The following is a 20746-nucleotide window of genomic DNA, read 5'->3' as shown; positions in this document are numbered from 1 at the left end:
GTAACCATAGCCGGAGGACCTGGGAACGGAGACGAGGCTAGGCACGCTACGTAGATAGGCAAAGCAGAAAGACCTCGGGGAGTAGGCTAGGGTAACTGTATAAGAAGTGTCAGGAAGCACGTGCTGTGTGGAAATAAAGACGTGCCCTCTACAAGTGTTTCTCGAACCCATTACAACTGCATGGTCCAGAGCGGGCATGCCACAACTGCATTGCGGCTTGCGCCTTGAACATCACATTCGTGGGGGCTGACAATCGTTCGAATCGTCTTAGAGGAATCACGTCAAAGTCAGGGTCTCGAACCACGTGCTCATTCACGGACTTTCACTTTTACGGACCTCTGGAACAAGCTGCAAAGATTTTGTACATTTTTTTTGTTCTTACAATCCAAATTGGGAGGTTACAGTGTAATTTGGAATGAAAGAAGAAACTTGTGCTCTGGGGGCAATCCCACAAGATCCTCCCACTTGGCAAAATCACCTCCGCTTTTGATGTCGACCATCAAATGATAATGTTCACGACTCCGAGATCCACATCACCATCGACACACAATAGCCCAACCTCCTCGCTGTCCACTTTCTTTCTGCCCTGATGCGGTATCATCTTGGATTGGATCTTATATTTGTGAGTTTTTTTTGGGATTAGATCGCGTAAATGTGTCGTTAAACCCGCCACATTTAACCAAAAAAACCCTCTATTATGGATATTGGTCGCGAAAGCCTACGATGTGTTGAACTGGGTCTTATAATATTATTTGGGTCTTTCGGTAAAGTCACGAAGGTAAGAACAATAAAATAATACAATGAAAATAAAGTGAATAAAAAATAAGAAAATATCACGTTTCGATCACATTATTGATTTATTTTATTGTTCTATCTACGTGACTTTACCGAAAGACCCAAAGAATATAAATAATATACATAGTTTTAGTTTTTATATATCGTCATTAATGCAAATCGCATCTCACAATTGCTGAGAATTCACAAGCTGGAAGACAGCCGAGCAGTGAGGCAGCGCCAACAATTGTCCGAGCTCTGCACTCCTCTATATATTAGGATGTTTTCTGCAAATTATTGCTTAAGTGGAAGCCAGAGCACCCAGAGAAAATCCACGCACACGAGCAACGCTATCCAATACAGAAGGTATGTACTGTATGTTGAACGTCTTTCGCATCATACGTAACCAACCGTGATAAGAATCGGGGATGCAGATAGTTAAGTCTTCATAATGAAGGTTTTTGGGTGAATCACGATTGCGTCGTAACCCTCCACCACCCGACACAGCCAGTATGGGTTGTCACGTTAACAACGCACCAAGTAGTTACTTCAGCCCACCGGTGTGTTGGAGAGTAATTCCACAACAGTCCAGGGGTCCATATTCTTTGGTTCTTTCGGTAAAGTCACGTAGATAGAAAAATAGTAAAAATGAAAGTGAATAAAAAAGTTTTAATGAAAAAACAAAAAAAACGAATGTACACTGTAGCCTGGTTCTTAATCGGAGTGAGTGTACTGCCAGTCTATAATGTAGAATGCAGCCTGGCTTTTAAGCTGGTGTGCGTATTTGCAGTCTATGATGTAGACTGTAGCAATGGTTATTAAACTGAGTGAGCGTACTGGCAGTCTATCATGCAGACTTATTCTCGACAAAATAATAACCACGTCGTCTCGTATTCACATTGCGGCTCTTCAAATTGAGGGTTTTTTTAAACAAAATTTGAAAAAAATGGCTCGTTATTTTGGTTGCCGACCACAGGTCTGAGCAGTACTTTGCTGTATTGTAGAGCCTTCTCCTGGCAAGCGAGGGTATGGCACCTCGACACCTCGGGGGAAGTTTCACAACTTTCGAACGATCCGCCAACCCTCGCCTCCATAGTGCTGGATAACAGGCGAGCGTCCTGTTACCAAAACAGAAGTACCCGTACTCCTCATTGGAAAGTCCATTCTCGGCAAACTCCGTGCACCTTCTAAACTGACATACTGACAGTGTGTGAAAGCTTGAAGTGTTATTGCTCCTCTCTTCACATTTCTCAATTCAACAGGTGCTCGTGCCTCCTTCTACACAACATCTCCCAACCCCAGCGGCCGGGACGTTCATCAATGTCTTCATTGCATCACTATTCAACAAACTGCAAAAGCTCTCCTCGACAGCACGATCCAAAATGCAACTTCTAGTCCATGCCTGTGCATTATACATCACCCGAATACAATACTCTGAACCCTCTCCTGGCCCCAAATCCAATTACGTACCATATTTAAGATAATCGATAGATTCACACCCTGCTCATCTCACTCGACTCCCCTCCACACTCGTCCCAATGAACGACGGTTGTAAATGGCTTCGCTCATTCTCCTCTGCTGCCCCCATTGTCTGAAAGGTCCCTTTCTCCGAGGCACCCGTGTTCTTGACTCTCCGTAACTGTTCATTTTCCCCTCTGCCGGTATAAAACAAACGTGCTGTATAGAAACACGCCCAGATTCTATACAGCGTTTTGATATTTGGTCGCGTTGACACGCTATATAATTCCAACTCTATTGAATTGTACCACTTCTTTGGAAGACATGTAACTTACAAAGTACTCAATGATAGTGAATGGTAATTGCCGCGAGAGTTCAATTAAAGTGAACAAAAATTTGTTAACTCCCAAAATTAGTGTTTGTCTTTCCAATGATGTCATGTGTTTGGTTGGTTGGTGCATCCCACAAACCAAAAAAAGGCACAACGAGCAATCGCATCCATCAAGAATTAAATCTTATTTCATAGTACAGCATAAATAAAAAAGTCATTTTTATTACAAAAACATGTCTTCTCATAAATACTGGTCTCAGTAAAAATGTGTACAAAACATGTTTGATCTGCCCAGAGAAGTGAACGGTCACAAGTAATGTTACAAACATATAGATTAACCCTCTGTAGAACTATAATGAGACGCTTCGCATATGAACAATTTAAAACACAGACACAACAAAAGGCCTCAAAAATGAAAGCTATCACCAGGCAGACCTGCTATGTACAAGCAGGCTCTAAGTCAACCTAGTTATGTACAGCATTGCCACAGGCTTGACAGTTCAGACGCAACGACACACACTTTTAGCTGATGGCTTAAAACACGCACGAAAAGCGCGCTTTTTTCTTTTTCTTTTCTATTTTTCTATTTTCCTGCCGCCCCTCGGACGTTCAACGGAAAATGGGCTCAGTAGCCAGCATTTTAAGAGAACGGTGAAACAAACATTTTTTTTAGTGTTTCGTAGCTACGACAATCAAGTACAATCTAACCGGAGAAAATAAAGAGTTTACACAGCGCTTGCCTGTACACGCTCGTCAAGTAGGCCAGAAAAACCGTACCGTCTCAATGAACCTACACCTCAACGCCTCAAGTCGCGTCACTTCCACGAGGTCATCCGCTGTCGTCGCTAACCATCACCATCATCATGGGTGCAAGATTTAGAACACAAGTACAGTTAATGTCACTCTTTAAGCCCACCATTGCTTGTTTGTTCATTTGTGTTTTCAGCAATGTTTCAGCTTACTCTTTCATGTTAATTTATCGATGACTGTGGTTGAGTGGTGGGATAAGCACTAGGCTCCTGTGAGAACGACTATACGTATAAATGATCTGTGAATTGAAGCAGGTGTAATGATGAGAACAGCTGATATTACTGCACATTAGTATCAAACTCTGGCAAATTAAATTAAGGTAACAAAAAAGCATTGCTAAAAAAACATCGGGTAAAACGAAACAAAAACATTCAAAGACAAAAAGATACAAATATGGCACAATTCAGCCAAAATAAAAGTGAATGCTCACAATGTGCATTGGGGGCCAGTTAAACCAGATTCATAAATGAAGCCATTCGGTGAGATTCTCCCGAGACAATAGTGAAGATGCCCAATAGACTGGAGTGATGGACACAACCATAGCCCCATAAAGTCGGCTCTATGTAGATTCCAAAGAATGCAGCACATTCTGGAAACTACAACCAAATGCACGGCTTCTCAGGACAATCCAATTAAGCAATTTTACGTAAAACAATTACAATGTTTGCAATCGATCAATGCTAATGATAGTTGACCACAACTTGAATCCTTAAACGTATTTGAATCTTGTTATTTCTTTAAAAATATATATATACACATCAGGACGTTAAATGTTATAATCCGATTTGGCATTCACTATGGCGGAATAACGGTTAGTGACTGAATTTTTTTTGCGAACCTAAGTTATTTTAAACAAGAGCAAAAGTGGTCACGCAAATATATTACCATATACATCTTTTTTGGGGGGCTAAAAATAACTAAATATGACTATGTCCCAACAGCCCCTTCCGTTCCCTTGAACATCCAGTTTTCATAATTCTATGACCAACAAAAATGGCTTTTCACGTTAATTTTATATCGACCATTTTTTTTTTTACGTGAGAATGAGTCTCCCACCATCACTTGTGCTTCTGCACTGAGGTTGTCTCGAAAAAGGAACTGGTTAAAACACCGATTGGTGGCGTAGGCAGTCTTAACTCTCGGATAAAGGTTATACATAACTGAGCTTTCAATATCATTGTCTGAAGGCCAGGCAGCCAAAACATTGAGATGTTTTTCCTCCCAGTTGCAAATGTTTTATTATTTTAACTAACCCGTTATTCATTGTACAAGTTCAATGAAGCCACTTGACAATATAAGCTTTAACTCTCGTGGAAACAGCAGCTACACAGACTAAAAGTGGATTATTTAATGTTACAGCAGCTGTAGTGACAAGCTAATCCTATTAATTTTTACAGGTGTAATGAGCACAATTCAACAGTGATGTGCAACCCCAATATTTCCGGGTTACAGTGGTGGCTTCTTGATTGAATCAACTGTTAACGTGCACAAGAAATAATGGAGTCTAGGTGAAAAATCAAACAATGAGACCTTAACTAGTCACACCTCGCCACAGCTACAATCATAGCGTTTCCTGTTCTGAGGCATGAAGTAGGATAATTTTGGTCACAATTCAATTCAACAATTTTGATAGGTAAAGTCCAAATGTTTACATTCATCCATTAAAGAATACATTTCTGTTCTTTGCTCCGAAGGGTAGGGATTAGAGATTGAAGAGTGACAAATAGATTTAAGATTAGGACTTGGGATTTGTGGTTTAGATTACATCAGATGCAGGCTTCTTCTAAAGGGACCAACATTATTACAATGCATGCCTATATTTCTGCAATTTGGAGGCGAGGATTGGTGGATCACGTATAATTGTAAGATTCTTAATCCTGCTGTGCTAAAAGGCCATAAGATGGCAGTTAAACTAGATTTTGTTAACCCATCTGTGCGATACTTTGCTTTCTCCTCGTATTTGATTAATTTCTCTGGGAACTCCAGTTTCCTTACACATTCAAAATACTAAAAAAATAGAACTGGCCAAATAGCCCAATGTAGAAACCTATTATGGGGGGGGGGACTAACTTATAATTGAGGAATTTCTTGAAATAATATTACTTAACATAGCTTCCAATTATCCAACCTCCCATTGTGGCAGCAAGACATAGATTTCCTATATATTCTGCATATACAGCGGATATAACTAAACAGGACAATTCAGGATGTCACAATAACAAAGGCCCAAATGTATGAATTTGCTACGGGGGAGAGGGGGGTAAGCAAGGCTGTGATGGGCATGCAGCACAGGATTAAACAAATGCTGGCTTTAGTTTGCAAGCCAAGTTTATGAACACGACTTCATGACCATCAATTTCCCATTTACAGAACATCTCGGCACTGGAGGACGCCACGTATTACAAATGTGGTTAAACAGAACATTGGTGAGTTGTCCTTTGACGTCTTTTTCACATTACACTTTTGCTTATTCAACGTCTCTTAATAAGCTTCTGTAAATATTGAGATTATTTAGCATTAAATTGATATATAAATTTGAACTGTAATCGTCAATTAACTTTTTCTGTGGCATCACCGCCGAGGTTTGCCAAAATCTGCCAAAATCCTTGCAAGTGTCAACAAATATTTTAACTTATGCATTTTTTAAAAGCAAGACACAGTTAATTGGCAAATATTAATCTGTCATACAATATAGTATATTTAATTGTTGCTTGTTTTATGCAGCTTCTAAAAAAGTGTTTATGTAAACTTTTCCACCAACACAAGACACTACCAGGTAAATATATTTTCAGCTGCAGATATTTCACTTCAGGAAAACCTTCAAGTTATTCTTCAACAGCCACTGACGTAGGCTTTCAAGCCCAAATTGTAAATGACGGAGACAAGAGGTGCCCAAACTTTTTGAGGATGACGATTGATAGGGGTAAGGACTTATATCGGTCATCTTCGAGTCACTCACTCGACAACCTACACCAAAGCATACACCGATCCGATACTGTCCATAAGTTACGCTAACAGCGACACTTTCGTTACACTCCACGCTCATTCACAATCAATGCTCTTGACAATACTTCATAGCTCCTACATTTCTAAGTTGCTTTAAAGAAGCACATTTGAGGGAGCTGATCATTTGAAACCATTTCACCAATATATTTCTCTGATGATGTGGAATCCCCGACAGTCCAAGAAAGTGAAGTACCCATGTGGAGCCGTGCAAAAACAACCACCAGAAACAGATACACATACACTCAGAGCACAGTGAAGAGATACCCAGTGGGGCAGGCGCATAACAAAATACAAACATTTTCTCGTAAATTTTGGCCAATACACATTGCTTCAGATCTGCTTCAACGAGAGAAGCACAGTAGCACGAGCAGATGTTGTATATGAGATATCATGGTCAATGCACTGGCAAATTTTCCGTTCAAAGCCAGTTCTCGTCTGGGAAGACGGTATTTTCTGCCCCGTGCTTTATTGTCCACAAGCATGCGAGGGCTACCACCCAAGATCGTCCAGCGCGTTCAGCAACGGTTGGAGCACATTGCAAATAAAACAAGATGCAGGCGGTACTGGACCCCCCCCCACTGGCGAGTGATGAACAAAAAACCCAACCCTACGTGGACGTCCATGAGGAAAGTGTTCGGCTCCACCACGCGGTCAGCAAACAGAAATGCAATTTCAAAACGAATGTCTAGCTTTTGGTATTATACCTGATTACTGCATTACATTGTAAGTAACAATGTAAGATTACACTGTATTTATACATTAATCTTATTCATAACCATTTTAGCCATATGTATACTCTGGTAGTGCCTCAACAACACTTAAATTGTAAGATACTATAAGTTAATTCGAAAGAAACAATTGAATTTGTACGTGTCATTGCTAAATGATACGTACAATTAACCAAAATAGAGCATCACCTAGTTGCTTGTGGTCGTAATAATCTCACACAGGTGCCATATAAAAGGCTTTTTGGGGGTTTGGAGTCAAAGCTACCACCTTAACATATCTGCACTAGGTCATTAATTTGCAAAAGATCTTTCGTCTGGTTTGCAATCTCATTAACCTCCGTCTTATCTGCACAATTGCACTTATAACAAGTGCATTTAATTTTCATGAATCGAAAAAATCCATGCTTACCAAGGTGAACATAAGCTATTTCCATAAATGCTTACATGCCCAGTCTGTCCCTTCAGCAGATGAAATTAGACCATACATGCTATCTGGTGCTCTTGAACAATTATGCCTGCTTAAATTAAAACCTCGAAATTTTTACAGTGACACATGTTTATACGAATCAACTGCACACTCCATGGCCTCCTCAACAAAATGCTGCAGGCATCTGAGAAACTACAGATCACATACTAAAGCTTCAAATCTAGAATTAGATCACATACTAGTGTTAGAATTACTTGATGCTCCTCAGATAAGTGCACAGGCACGCAAGAGTGTATCACACGTGAGAGTAAGCTGCAGAATTATTCACCTACTGGTATTGTAGCGAAACGATTACCATTTTAGCTACTAAAATTTGCCTTTTTCTATATTAATACGCATGTTTCTACATTTTAGTTTCTAAACTTGTTTGGTTTGTTGGTGGTAAATGGGAAACTTTTTAACCTGGGAGAGTGTATTAGTGAATTTAGGAATTGTAATGTCATGGTACTTTTACACACCATGTGGTTGGGAGAAAAAATCAGTACATTCTGAAGAGCCATATTATAGATTACGTTAGTTATCACATGGTACTCTTCGGTTCTTTCGGTAAATTCACGTAGAAAGAAAATAAATTAAATAGAATACGACGTTTCGATTGCAACACAAGCAGTCATCATCAGGTAGAACTAAATTTGAGAGAGACAAAACACAGACACGGAGACACACAAGCAAAGAGAGACAACACAGAGACTCTGAGAGACACATAACATAGACTGTCTGTGTGTCTTCGTGTCTGTGTTTTGTCTCTCTCTCAAATTTAGTTGTACCTGATGACGACTGCTTGTGTTGCAATCGAAACGTCGTATTCTATTATTTAATTTAGTTTCTTTCTACTTGACTTTACCTAAAGGACCAAAGAGTAATTCCTGCAGTCACAAAAGCTTCAAATAAAGTTTTTATCACATGGTACTTTTACAAACACCTTGTGGTTGGAAAAAAGTCAGTACATTCTGAAGAGCCATATTATAGATTACGTTAAATGTCATTTCTATTTCTGTAAAAGGAAACTTGTGCACACAATACTGTGTAAGGCACAAATGTGTGCACACACAGGAGTAAATGTTAATTTGCTTAAACCAAATGTCTTGCCAATGCGTTTAGTTTTGTGGTCAAGATGTGTAATGTTCCAGGAAGCCTAGAGATGGTATGCATCACATGGGCAAAAAATGTTAGCAGGCAAAAAAATCGCAACACAGAGGCAAATTCACAACCTTCTCGTAATCTCTCATCAAATGGGATGTTTACATTGTTTCATAACCGGACCTGCTTTTGTTACATAAATATTTTTGCATGATGTTTTAAACATGGGAATTTGGAATGTGCAATGAGAAATAAGAACATTGAAAACACGCAAAAAACAGACAATTCCTAATTATATTGGCATCATGGAAATGTACTACGTGCCAACCCTGTGCCGCCACCTTGGCATGATTTGCTGTGAATAAAACTGAAAAATAAATGCAACTTTATTAAGAAATAAAACTTACAGCTTTTATGATACTTGACATTCATAAGAAAATGTATGGATAAGCTGACTTAAGGTCAGATCTGTTTTCTTAAAAGACACTTTCCTATTGCCTAGACTCCCATAGTTTATAAACATCCAAATGAGCACTCATGCACACTCACGCACCATTGCGCACACAAAAGAAGTAGAGTAAAAGTGGCTCATGGCAAATCGTCTGCTCAAGTTCTACTCTATTTATCTTGCAACCGCATTACACGTTACAACAAATCATCATTGGGCACCACGACAAGTAACTCAACGACCTCGCGACGCTGCTGCACCTCCCGCCTTCCCATCTCTCGGTTGACCATTGCAAGGGCCCAGCCCCTCACCACCACCACCTCCCGAAGAAAAACTCGCAGGCTGGTTTTTACGTGATTGCGAAGAGAGAACGAGACCGACGGACACGAGTGTTGAAATTTGACCACGTGTGCCACCCCCTACTGCCTGTATGCCGCGCATTCCGCCCCATTTCTCGACGGGCTCTGCGGCACCGGGCGGACGGCGGTGGCTGCACAAAACATTTCTCACCAACCTCGGTTGGTGGGATTCGTCAGCTGTCCAGAATGCTGTTAACAGCCTCTTCCAGTGCCGAGTCCAAGGGTCCACCGGGTGCGGGGCCTGGCGAAAATTGTGGGAAGTCCACGGGGAAGGGTTTGTGGGGCAGCCCGTGCGGCGGTTTGGGCACGATGGCTGGCAGTGGCCGTAAGTGCGGGGGCGGCCTGGGCACACCACCCCCGCCGCTTACGCCACCACCAACACCGGTGGGCCCACCTCCGCCTCGGTCCTGTGGCCTCTGCAGGTCGAGGATGCTGTTGATTGCACTCTGCAGGTGCTCTGTCAGTCCATCGTCCTGCGAGCTGTCGCTCGAAAAGCTGGCGTCACCATCGTCCTCGTCGCCCAGGCTCGGTGCAACGGCCGCCACGGCCGCCATCTTCACGGCCTCGTCCGCCACTTTAAGGCGGAGGCGTGCTGGCAACTCCCATGGGAGCTGCAGCACTGTGCGCTCCAAAGAGCGTTCAGGTACCGTGTCCGGCTTGGGCTTGGCCACCGCGGGTGGTGTGTGGTCAGTGTTCATGCCATTGCCGGGCTTGAATGTCAGCATACTGCTTGCACTGCTGCCACTTCCGAGGGTTGGTTTGGAGGAGTCGACGGTCGCTGGCAAAGCGTGAAACACTCCGACGGGTTTGACGACGGCCAGGCCGTCCTTGGCGCCGCCCATAGCAGAGTTGAAGGCGCCAGCAGGCAGACTGGCAATGCTACCCTTGGCCGTCTCGGAGGAGGAAGTGAACGTTGAGTTAATGACGCCTCCCCTCTGCCCGCTCGCCACCTTCAGCAGCGTGTCGGTCTGGCCAAGGCGGCCGCGCCCCTCCTCGGACGGCAAGGACAGGCGAGCCAGCTTATGCCCGCTTGCGCCCCTCGCCCCTAGCCGTACCTCAGGCAACAACAGTGGGGAGAGGTCTGCCGAGCCGTTCACCTGCCCACTACTTGCTATGGGCAGAATCGGTTCGGACGGCCTCTTTGCGGGTGGTGTTGGTTGAAGAGAGGGCAGGGCTGGGGCTGCCATCGACTGCTGTTGTTGTGGCGGCGGCGGAGGCAGTGGTGGTTGTGCCGTGGCTGTTGTCTCTGCTTTTATTGCGGTGTTTTTGATCACCACCCCATATCCGTCGCCTTGTTTTATCTTCAGCTTGAGGCCGCCGCTACTGCTGGCTACGTACGTCCGGTTGGATGCTGGCACGGATGTGGAGGCTCGATCGGCTGCACTGGCGACAGCCCGATCAGGCGAGCCCACCATGCGCTCTTGCTTGATGACAATGCGAATGGGTGTCACTTGAGTGGAGCTTCGCTCCGTAACAGTACTCGCTGAGGTGACGGCGCTGGCCACGCTGGGGACCTGCGACGTGGCCTGCGCCGGGGCCTGCGCCGGGGCCTGCGACGGGGCTTGCGACGGGGCTTGCGACGGGGCTTGCGACGGGGTTGATGGGGTTGATGGGGTTGTCGTCGTCGTCGTCGTGGTCGAACTCGTAGTGCGTGAGAGAGAGGCCAGGTATGCAGCTGTGGAGACAACAGTTCAACGTGTCCAAATAATCAGCGAGGCGTCTTGTACAGACTTACATGGAGGATTTGAACAAGCATACATACAACTAACATTCAAAATATACACACCAATATATACATAACTTACCCATATACATTCAAACCACCATACTAAACACACACCACACAAAATTGACAATACATGTAGAGACTAAAAAAACCTCTGTTCCCAACATGAAAATCTTACCCAAAACTTTCCAAATCCCGTTTGGCTACCATGATGCAAACACGATCTGGGCTATATGTACGTATGTTGAACTTCTTTCGCACCGTACATAGACAACCACGCTAATCGGAGGTGCGGGAAGCAATCCCTCCTCTCCTCTACTACCGTACATACCAGGGTTATCCAGGGCCAGCCGCTTGTCGCTCATGAGCTCGGCCTTCTCCTCCTGGATGAACATTCGGTCCATCATGACCATCTCTGCAGACGGGCTCTCTCTCTGTCAGGGCAACACAAGAACTCGATGAGACGCGATGCATTCTATAACATGCTAGAATGTGAACAACCATTGTACTGAGGAGCAGCTTCCTCAGTGTATTCTACTCTACTAGTGAGGAAAACACAGAGAGGCAAAGTTACTTCAAAATATTCTTTTTTCACGCACGCATTCTTTTGCAAGGAAATCGGTGGCAACTGTCGACAAGCCAAGATTACAAAGCGAGTATTACGTTTGTAAAATAATAATTTGCTTGCAGTTCTTTTTTTTCCGAATTGGGATGTAGGCCATGGCACCAGCATGCAATTCATTATTAATTCATAAATGACGTAAAAAAATATATTGGCAAAGCATTAAAGCATTCTAAACCATGGATGTAGTGCAGAAGCTCAAAGGAAAGTAAAACAAACAGGATGATAACCAACCACCAACCTAGCCGACACCAAATACGATTGTGCGAGACAGGATTTTCAATATTTTTGCTATCTGCAGCATGCTTTAATATAGGTTTTGTGTGTAGACACTTCCAGCGATGTACTGCAATGTGATGACTAACACATTCCTGCGGAGGGAGCTGGTAGGAACGTTGGGTTGCTCGGTCAATGGTCAGGGTCACCGGCGGCGTGGTGTATTCCGCAAATATGCCCGACTGTGAGGGCGGGCACAAGCCGGCGTGAGTAGGTTAAACGTTGAGTTTTATAAGGGCACCACGGGGTGACCAGCCCCTCCCCACCCAGCCCCACCCCTCCCACCCAACCCCTCCCCACTCTCCCCTCCCCACCCAGCCCCACCATCCCACCCAGCCCCTCCCCACCCTCCCCTCCCCACCCAGCCCCTCCCTGCACGACGGACACAATAATCTCCTGTGGGTTGGTGTAACCAGGAGGTTCCTACCAGTATTATCATTAATGCAAGACTAGTGGACAACTAGAGTGGTGCCATCATGCCAATAAGTCATGCACAAATGCAGGATTTTTCCACCGAAACTCTTCTGTGTAAATTTCACAACCATTCACCGAAGAGCCTGCAAACCCCTAATTAAGAAGTCCTCATTTGAGAAACAGATCCTAGCTACACACTGGGTCCTTGTTAATCCTGAAGCTCTTACCCGTGCTTCCTCGAACAGCAGCAGCCGGTACTTGTTGAGCATGGTCTGTGTACGATGCAGCAGTTCAGTGGAGACCGTCTCAAATTCCTCGTCCACTGCGGTTCGAACATTGACAGTCAATAATTACAAAGCAAAATTAAATGTACAAATATGAACACAAATATTCCCGTTGTCAGCTTGATGGACTACTGAAGGCGGTGAGCAATTATTTAGGTTAACAAGGCACAAGAGGGGATTCCAAATATTAAATATTCTTGGCAATCTGTCTCCCCAATACTTATGTTGATCATATCCTTTAAGGCCAAATAAACCGAAGGCAAGAACAGACGAGGTTCTGATACCACTTACCACCCAATATTATGTGACCGAGAGATGAATTAAGATTCAAAGTACAATGCGTGAACCACAGCAAGACCAAGTCCCCACTACCCTTCAGCTGTGTGTGTGTTAGTATAACCTACCCATAAAGACAAAGACCACGCCCGTGCACAGCCTATACAGACTATTTAGGAAGGTGCTGTACGTGAAGACAGCACACAAGGGTATCGTGTAACCAGCACCATATCTAGCCGCCTTTGTCTCGCCAGTGCCAATGCAATAGACAAATATCTCCCGTACAGGCATAACAGACAGTTAGGGCAAGTGCTGTTTGCGACATGGTACACCAGGGGTGGGTGGCCAGCACCATGGCCTCAAAGGTATTCCTTTGAGGCCGATTCGACCTAGGAGAGGCCCAGGACCGGTTCAGATAATCCTCACTGGTGTTGGCCTTGAATGGGAATCGAACTCGGGTCGCCAGGTTTATAGCGCAGCGCGCTAACCGCTACACTACCGCTCCCCAGTGCCAATGCACACACACACACTAAACTCGTGCCTCACCTTTGCTGAACTCATGCATGGAGGGCATGGTGCCACGGTACAGGTGGTAGGGCAGCAGGCGGCGCACGGCGTCGTGGTACGAGCCGAATGGCCGCCGGTACTCGGGTTGCAGCACAGCCTCCTGGTCTTTACGCAGCTGCTCCAGGAAGCTGTGGGAAAGTGTGCCCAGCAATGTCAGTCAACGAGCCGTGAAGAGACAGAGGGCCAGGAAAACGTTACAACGTTGTGCCACCTGCTTTCCTATCTCTTCTTGATTTACTCTCCTTCCTGTGCCCTCTGCTCCGGCAATATTTTTTTGTTATAGTGGGGCCAGACCAGATATATCACTTGTCGTTACCACCTGAGGTAGTAACATTTTATTCGGTACTAAACTCTCTTTATACGGCCAATAAAAGTAGTTAGAAGATAACCTTTTCAAAATAGTGGGTTATATAAAGCACATTTATGGATCACAAAAAAATTGTCCAGCAATAATCAATTTCTGTTGCGACATCAAATAAAATTATCCATACACTGTTAAACGTTGGAACTGTCGACTCCCTTAAGTTCAAATCCAAAATGTAGTCTTTATTTTCGTCTACAATTATGACTTTGTGTCTCTGTGGTACATTTCGCTATTTAGTTTCATACTTTTTTTGTTCTCCCCAAAATCAAAGAAAAAAAACCACTCCTCTTTCTTTGTCACTCCCTCCCTCGTAATTAAGTCGTTCCCCCAAGTATTGTTACCCCAAAATATTTAGATGCTTCAACAAGCAAAATTGTATAATATTCTAGATTTGAAGTTTTCGTGCCTGCAAGGATTCACTGTTTTTTTCGGTAAAGTCACGTAGGTAAAAAATTAAAATTAATTAAATTAAATCACGACGTTTCGGAAGCAACACAAGCAACCGTCATCAGATGTTGACTGCTCCAGCAAAATTACTGAGGCGTCTGAAGAGAGTTATTACGAGACAACGTGTTTATATAGGGTGTTAGGGGGGCCTGTGGCAAGCACCAAAGCAGTGTGGACGTGCACGGGATTAGTATGAGTTAAGCCGACAGATAACCATCTGTATTCTCTTTGTGATGTATAACATTCTGCTGTATAAGTGCAAGACGTGTATATTGACGTGAAGTATATTGAGCCTGAAAGTGAATACGTACAGGCTCTCTTTGGTGAGCTGTACAGGGGCTGTCCGCTTCACTCCTCCCATGTGAACCTCCTGCCGCAGACAGACACGATTCAGTACATGACGATGACAACCAACAAGTGGGTCTCAACCGATCGAGCTACAAACGACCTTCTTATTTACAACTAACAGATCTTTCCGAGGTGGAGGGAAATGGAGCACAATGCGCAAGTCCACTGACTGCTTTAAAGGTGTTCCAGGATTCATGGGCTGTGCAAAGGGTGGCAGAAGCACTGAACTGAGCCACACCCTTGCTCAACATGTGGATCTGTATGGGTCCCTTCCTCAGCCCTGGGGGCAGCCGGGCAATAGTGCCAGATTTCACCTGTCCATCGTGTCAACACCAGAGTCAGCTTTCACAAGTGGCCTGGCCAGTTCTCACACCCAAGTTGAAATGCTCAGCTGGGAATATGCCCAACAAACGTGAGCAGTTTGTAGTTTATTGGAAGGATACTACTTCTTGAGTAACAGAATAATGCAACATAGCATATTGCATAATCATAAGTGTAGCAGTAAAATCGAGAGGAAACTGTAATTCAAGGTGTTTAATGTAATTCAGGTGTTGATTTTTAGTGCAATACGTATTGCAATGCAAATTGTAATAAATTACAACAAAGCACTTAAACCATGCACTCTAATAGTGAAGTGCACCACATTAGATCGCAATAACAACATTTTGCTTTTGGCGTTTAGTTTGCCGTCCTTCACCCGCACCGCCGATTAGCACAGTTGGCTACTTGCGGTGCGAAAGAAATACAACGTACATACATACATTTTATTCTGGATACTGAATTTCACAAAGCATGGTGCCATGTTGGCCCATTCTGGCAAATCAAATATACACTCAAGTTAGGAAGCCACTGGAGCGATGCACTTTTAAATCTAAATTGAAAACGAATTTCTTTACAACTATTTGTTGTGTTTAGTTTGTCGTTCTTCCCCCGCACCTCCGATTATCACGTTTGGCTACATACAGTGCGAAAGGACATTTATATATAACAAATACACTTTTAAGTCAAAAACAAGGGTCCTAATTAATTGTATCGGCAAAAAACAGTTTCTACTAATAATGGCAAAATGCTAAACTATGCTGCTCTTTAACACAATGGCAGTACATAAAATAAAGTGATCTAAAATCATGGGTGGATAGAACACGTGCATTTTTTTAAACTCTCAAACATACGGGGCCAAAAAGTAGGGCAGCTGAGAGCAATAAAGTCAGTTACTCTCTATATGCATGGATTTTCTCTGGGTACCTTAGCTCTCCCACAAGCAAAATACTTTTTGAAAGAAAATTACAAGATCTTAAAATATAAATCTCAAATAAATGAATGACATTACATCAACGAGTAATTATTGTGCAAATTTTTTTCAGAAAAGTTAAATCCCTTATACAAATACGCTACTTTACCATTAAGTACTGATCACAGGTGCTTTGTCTGAGCGCAAGTTGAATGCAGCTAAGTATGGCTCACATCCTGAGATGTCTGCTGTGGAGCCAGAGGCTTGAGCAGCATGGGCTGGCCCTTTCCCGACTGGCTCGTCCCCAAAGTCCCCAGCAGCATCGTTTTGCCATCCATGGACATCTGGCCAGGCTGGGTTGCTGTACACAAGGCAACGCACAGCACCATCACGCTGCTGTATCACATCCAATGACTGAAACATCATGTTTAAAACATGCAAGTACACATTCTGAAGCAGTGGTTCTTTCAGCACTTGGGTTACATTAGGAAAAAAAGTATTCATATTGTTTGAAGGCACACAGCTGAAGCGGTAGGGTATTTTCCAATGTGCCAGAGTATGCAAGACAAATTGTTTGTTTGCTTAGTAGAGCACTCTTTCGTCTAATATGGTCAGACTGTTTTTCTTATCCAATACCATTCTCTCACACTGGATGATTCACTGCTCAATTAACACTGCTCAATGAGCTGTGAATTTAAGTGTATTTGTCGGATTAAATTATACCAGTAACGCACATGGAATACATTTTCAGGTAAAAAAACACGTAAAAAATAAAATTCCTTCCCCCCTCCACCACATGAGTATCTTACCCATGATAACAGTTTTGCCGATTTGTGTTCCCTGCTGCATCTCTGGCCTGACAGCCAGCCCAGGCGCAGTGGGGGCCTGTGCGATCGCCTGCATCTGACCACCCGACATGATGGTAGGTGCCTGCTGATGCTGATGTGCCATTGGGCTGCTGAGGATGATAGTCTGTTGGTGGGGCTGTGCGTTGGTCTGGGCAGCCATGCCTGGGTTCATCATCCCCGGCGTAGGCTGCAGCAGGGCCTGTTGCCGCCCCTGAAGAATTATCTTTTGTTGTTCCTGGAGTATCAGAGGGGAGGGGAGGATTAGGTGGAGAGATGTCTCATTATGCTGCTGCAGGAGGGGTGACATGAAAGTGGATTTGTGAAATATCCAAGGGATTCACAAACATACTTGGGCAAAACTGCATAAATAACAAATTTTGTTTTTCTTAAACCTGGTTTGTGTAGGTGCCCAATAGCAGTTCCTCAAAGTCTTGAACACCATCCCATAACCAGCACGCCATAGTAACCAAATAAAATGTTCTCATCGTTCAGAAGATGGCCCTTTCTGGGCCCTGTGCTCTACTATAATGGGGTCGCCCCAGCATCACATCCATTCATGTGATCCACTAGTCAAGAGCACCTCAGTATTTTATGTACTCGAGATTTTTTGTGACAGAACAACTGCTGCCTCAGAGGTTGTCACGTAAAATAACCCAATCGGGAAAGGTAGTTCCCCCCAAGAGCACCACCACAGCTCCCTTGAAGTAACTACATTCCATGGGCCCAGGACACAAGCAGCGTGAAAAAACCACCACCATGCCCTAGTATGATAAAGTACCGAGAAACTCAGGGCTGCGGGTGACGTGCATAGACATGATGCCAGGGCCCCAGTGTGGTAGAGTAAAGGGCCTCGAAGTAAATTTCTTGGTGCTCTCGTTTTAATTCGAATGCTCTATGGTGTGCTGGTTACGGCATGGTATTCAAGACTGTGAGAAACATGCCGACAGCCATCGTAAGAAAAGCAATGGTTGCGCCACAACCTTGTGAAAAGCATTGCAAACATAACTTTTAACTACATAGCTTAAATAAAAAAATACTTTTAATGCCGACATAAATATATATATAAACCACAAGGCCACATAACACAAAAGCATGACCCCATAAGTGGACAGTGTGAATCAATGGCAAGAGCCAGGATTTTCAGGTAGGGGGAGTAACCCCTCCAGCAATTAAAAATGATAGTTGTTAGTAAGGACTTGTCCCTTGCTTTTTATTCGACGCGTGTGCGGCGATGGCGCAGCCATCGATCGAGGGTCGAATTCGAACCACGTTGTGCGATCAGCATCGTGCTCGCTGAAGGTGAATACCTTCAGGGAAGTCGTTTACTATATACGCAACTGCGCACAATTTTGTGAGTCACTTATAACTGCTCTGCCATTACTTACTGCCATTTATGGACTCAGACTATTGTCCTATCATCTCATAGAGTCCCTGGCACATGATAATATGCTACACAGTGGCAGTGGGGGTCGCAAAATGCGGATTAATTACTAATAAACCCCAATGATCATTGGGGGGTCACGTGCCACCCCCCCCCCATTGGCTCCGCCAGTGGTGTGAATGCAGTCCTACTAAGGTTAGGCACACTAGACCAAATCAATGCAGTCGGCAAAATTCCCAAATTTTCAAGCTTTATATAATTTTTCCACATTTAATTCCTTGATACATTCACTTGTCACACAATCACATAATGGATACTAATCAAGAGAGCAACATTCGGGAATACAAAGTAGTATATTTTTAACTGGAAGCAGCTTTATGTAATTTTAAGGCCACCTTCCAGCTTTAAAGCCACATTTTTTTATATTCCCGAAATGATATTATTTTCCAAGACAAGTATTGTTCAACATCTATGCTTCAGTTGCAGGCAGGAAGTAGCCCCAATCCCAATCAGCCCAATACTATATAGACGATCTACTATTAGCCAATGGGTTGCTTCCTGCAAGCTCTCGTCTCATTACTGTGCATAACCAGAAAAAAAACCCTGCTACAAGCCACTTAAATGTGGACCTCGTGCCTCCAAGTGACGCCACATACTGACCTGCTGAATGTGCTGCATGAGCATCTTCTGCTGTTGGTTCGGGTTGGGCACGCCACTCAGATTCTTCAGCTGCAGTATCAAGTTTTGCAGTCTCTGCTGCTGCTCTGGCGTCAACCTTAGCTGCAGCGTGGCTTGCGCCTGCGGCGGATGACTTATCACCTGCTGCTGTGCTATTACGTGCTGCTGGCCCATCACATGCGATTGTCCCAAGATTTGTTGCTGCTGCTGCTGCACCTGTTGTTGCTGTCCCAACACTTGAGATTGACTCAGAACCTGCTGCTGTTGGGCCATCACCTGAGATTGCTGTCCCATCACTTGCTGCTGCTGCTGTTGTTGTTGCACCATCAACTGAGGCTGCCCACCAGCCACTTGTGCCACCATCGTGTGTGATTGTACCATCATGTGCTGCTGCTGTTGCTGCTGCTGTTGCAACTGCAGCTGCTGAGCAATGGCAGCTTGAGCGTGCAGGCTCTGCTCGGTGGCCGACTGGAGGCCTGGCTGACACAACACTCCCTGCGACGGAGGCTGGCCTCCCATCATTGGGGCGGCAGAAGCTGGGCCCATCATGGCCTGCGTCACCACGGCCTGGGGCTGGCAGAGTGTCTGGCCGGAGACCGGTTGCGGTGGTGCCAGAGGTTGCCCCCCCTGTTGAGGTAGAGATGAACCCTGCGATGTCACAATCACCGGCTTCTGCTGGCTGGTCACAGTCTGTGGAAACGCATCGAAATGAAAACGCAATGTGACCACCTCGTTATGTATGCACGAGCGAGTAAATTGTTCTAACTAATATAAGCGTATTATATGATCGCTTTTCTCCAGTTGCAGATAAAATGGAGGAAGGGAAGGGAGGGTGAGCCCACATATCGGCTCATCCCCCTTCGCAAACCATGTTAGGCCAATCCAGGCAAGTGAAAATAGTTTTTCTAATGTGAGGCAGCCGTCCGCATGTTCTGTACATCATGATGCTGTCCCTCCCCCTCCAGTTGCTCCTGTACCTGTCTGTGTCTCGAAAACCTCCTGCACCCACTTCCAGGTATAGAACCCTTTGCAATTCCATTAGTGAATGTGGTATAAGAGACATAACTCATCCAAGACTACAGCAAGGGCCTCTCAAACAAGAGGACCTGTGCCCAGCTTCTCTCGAGTATGCTGGTCACCCTTCAGGCAGTCTCAAAATAACATTATGCGCCCCCTCCTACCTTTATTTCAGCCCTGCACAGTGGAAAGGACGTGGAGGGAGCAGGTCACACCTATATTCAGTCTGTGAAGCGGGAATCACTCTTGGAAGGACACTCTCGTCTCATGAATTGAGGTTATTTTATTTTATTGTGCTTCTATAAATTTCCACAAGGCACTTTATTGAGCTATCATTTGCGGCCAGATCACTTCTGAAAAATAAGTTAATACCTCAGCAGGCTTTGCCTGGTCGAATGGGGATGGTTTAGTTTCATTTGAATGTTTTTGGGTGATTTGTTTACCTTACTTGTACTTTGTACAACTATCGTGTTATTGTATTGTGTTGTTTTAACGCTCTTATCAGCCACCACCGGACATCTGCGCAAAAAAGCGTTATAGCTCATCGGATTCCTCCAGTTTAAATTAATATTTTTGATTCTGTCCCTACCCGCCAGGTCAGTCCCAGAAAGGTTTGCTCCTCACGACAGCATTGCCTGCTCAAGAAAAAGAAAGGCTGTTCGATGCTCGTGGAGCCTTTCCCTCTAAAGCAGCGGTCCCCAACCTTTTTGGCACAAGGGACCGTTTTCGTGGAAGACAATTTATTCATAGACCGGGGGGGGGGGGGGGGGGGTTCATCATTGGGTC

At 44.4% G+C, this 20746-nt stretch overlaps 1 protein-coding gene across 1 annotated transcript in view; it reads right to left on the bottom strand.

The window, feature by feature from the left end:
• Positions 1-2765: 2765 nt before the first annotated feature.
• LOC133342262 (BRD4-interacting chromatin-remodeling complex-associated protein-like) overlaps positions 2766-20746 on the bottom strand; it is a 40838-nt gene continuing 22857 nt past the window's right edge. The window contains 8 exon segments of the mRNA XM_061551307.1: positions 2766-11156; positions 11539-11641; positions 12747-12841; positions 13626-13774; positions 14769-14827; positions 16270-16397; positions 16846-17119; positions 18926-19633. Coding sequence (XP_061407291.1) covers positions 9655-11156; positions 11539-11641; positions 12747-12841; positions 13626-13774; positions 14769-14827; positions 16270-16397; positions 16846-17119; positions 18926-19633 — 3018 coding nt within the window. The 3' untranslated portion in view covers positions 2766-9654.

This window comes from Lethenteron reissneri, chromosome 14 (assembly GCF_015708825.2).
Source record: "Lethenteron reissneri isolate LAM-NWPU_2019-01 chromosome 14, ASM1570882v1, whole genome shotgun sequence".
Lineage (NCBI taxonomy): Eukaryota > Metazoa > Chordata > Hyperoartia > Petromyzontiformes > Petromyzontidae > Lethenteron > Lethenteron reissneri.
Note: the sequence above shows the minus strand (reverse complement) of the source record. Positions and strands in the feature narration are given on the sequence as shown.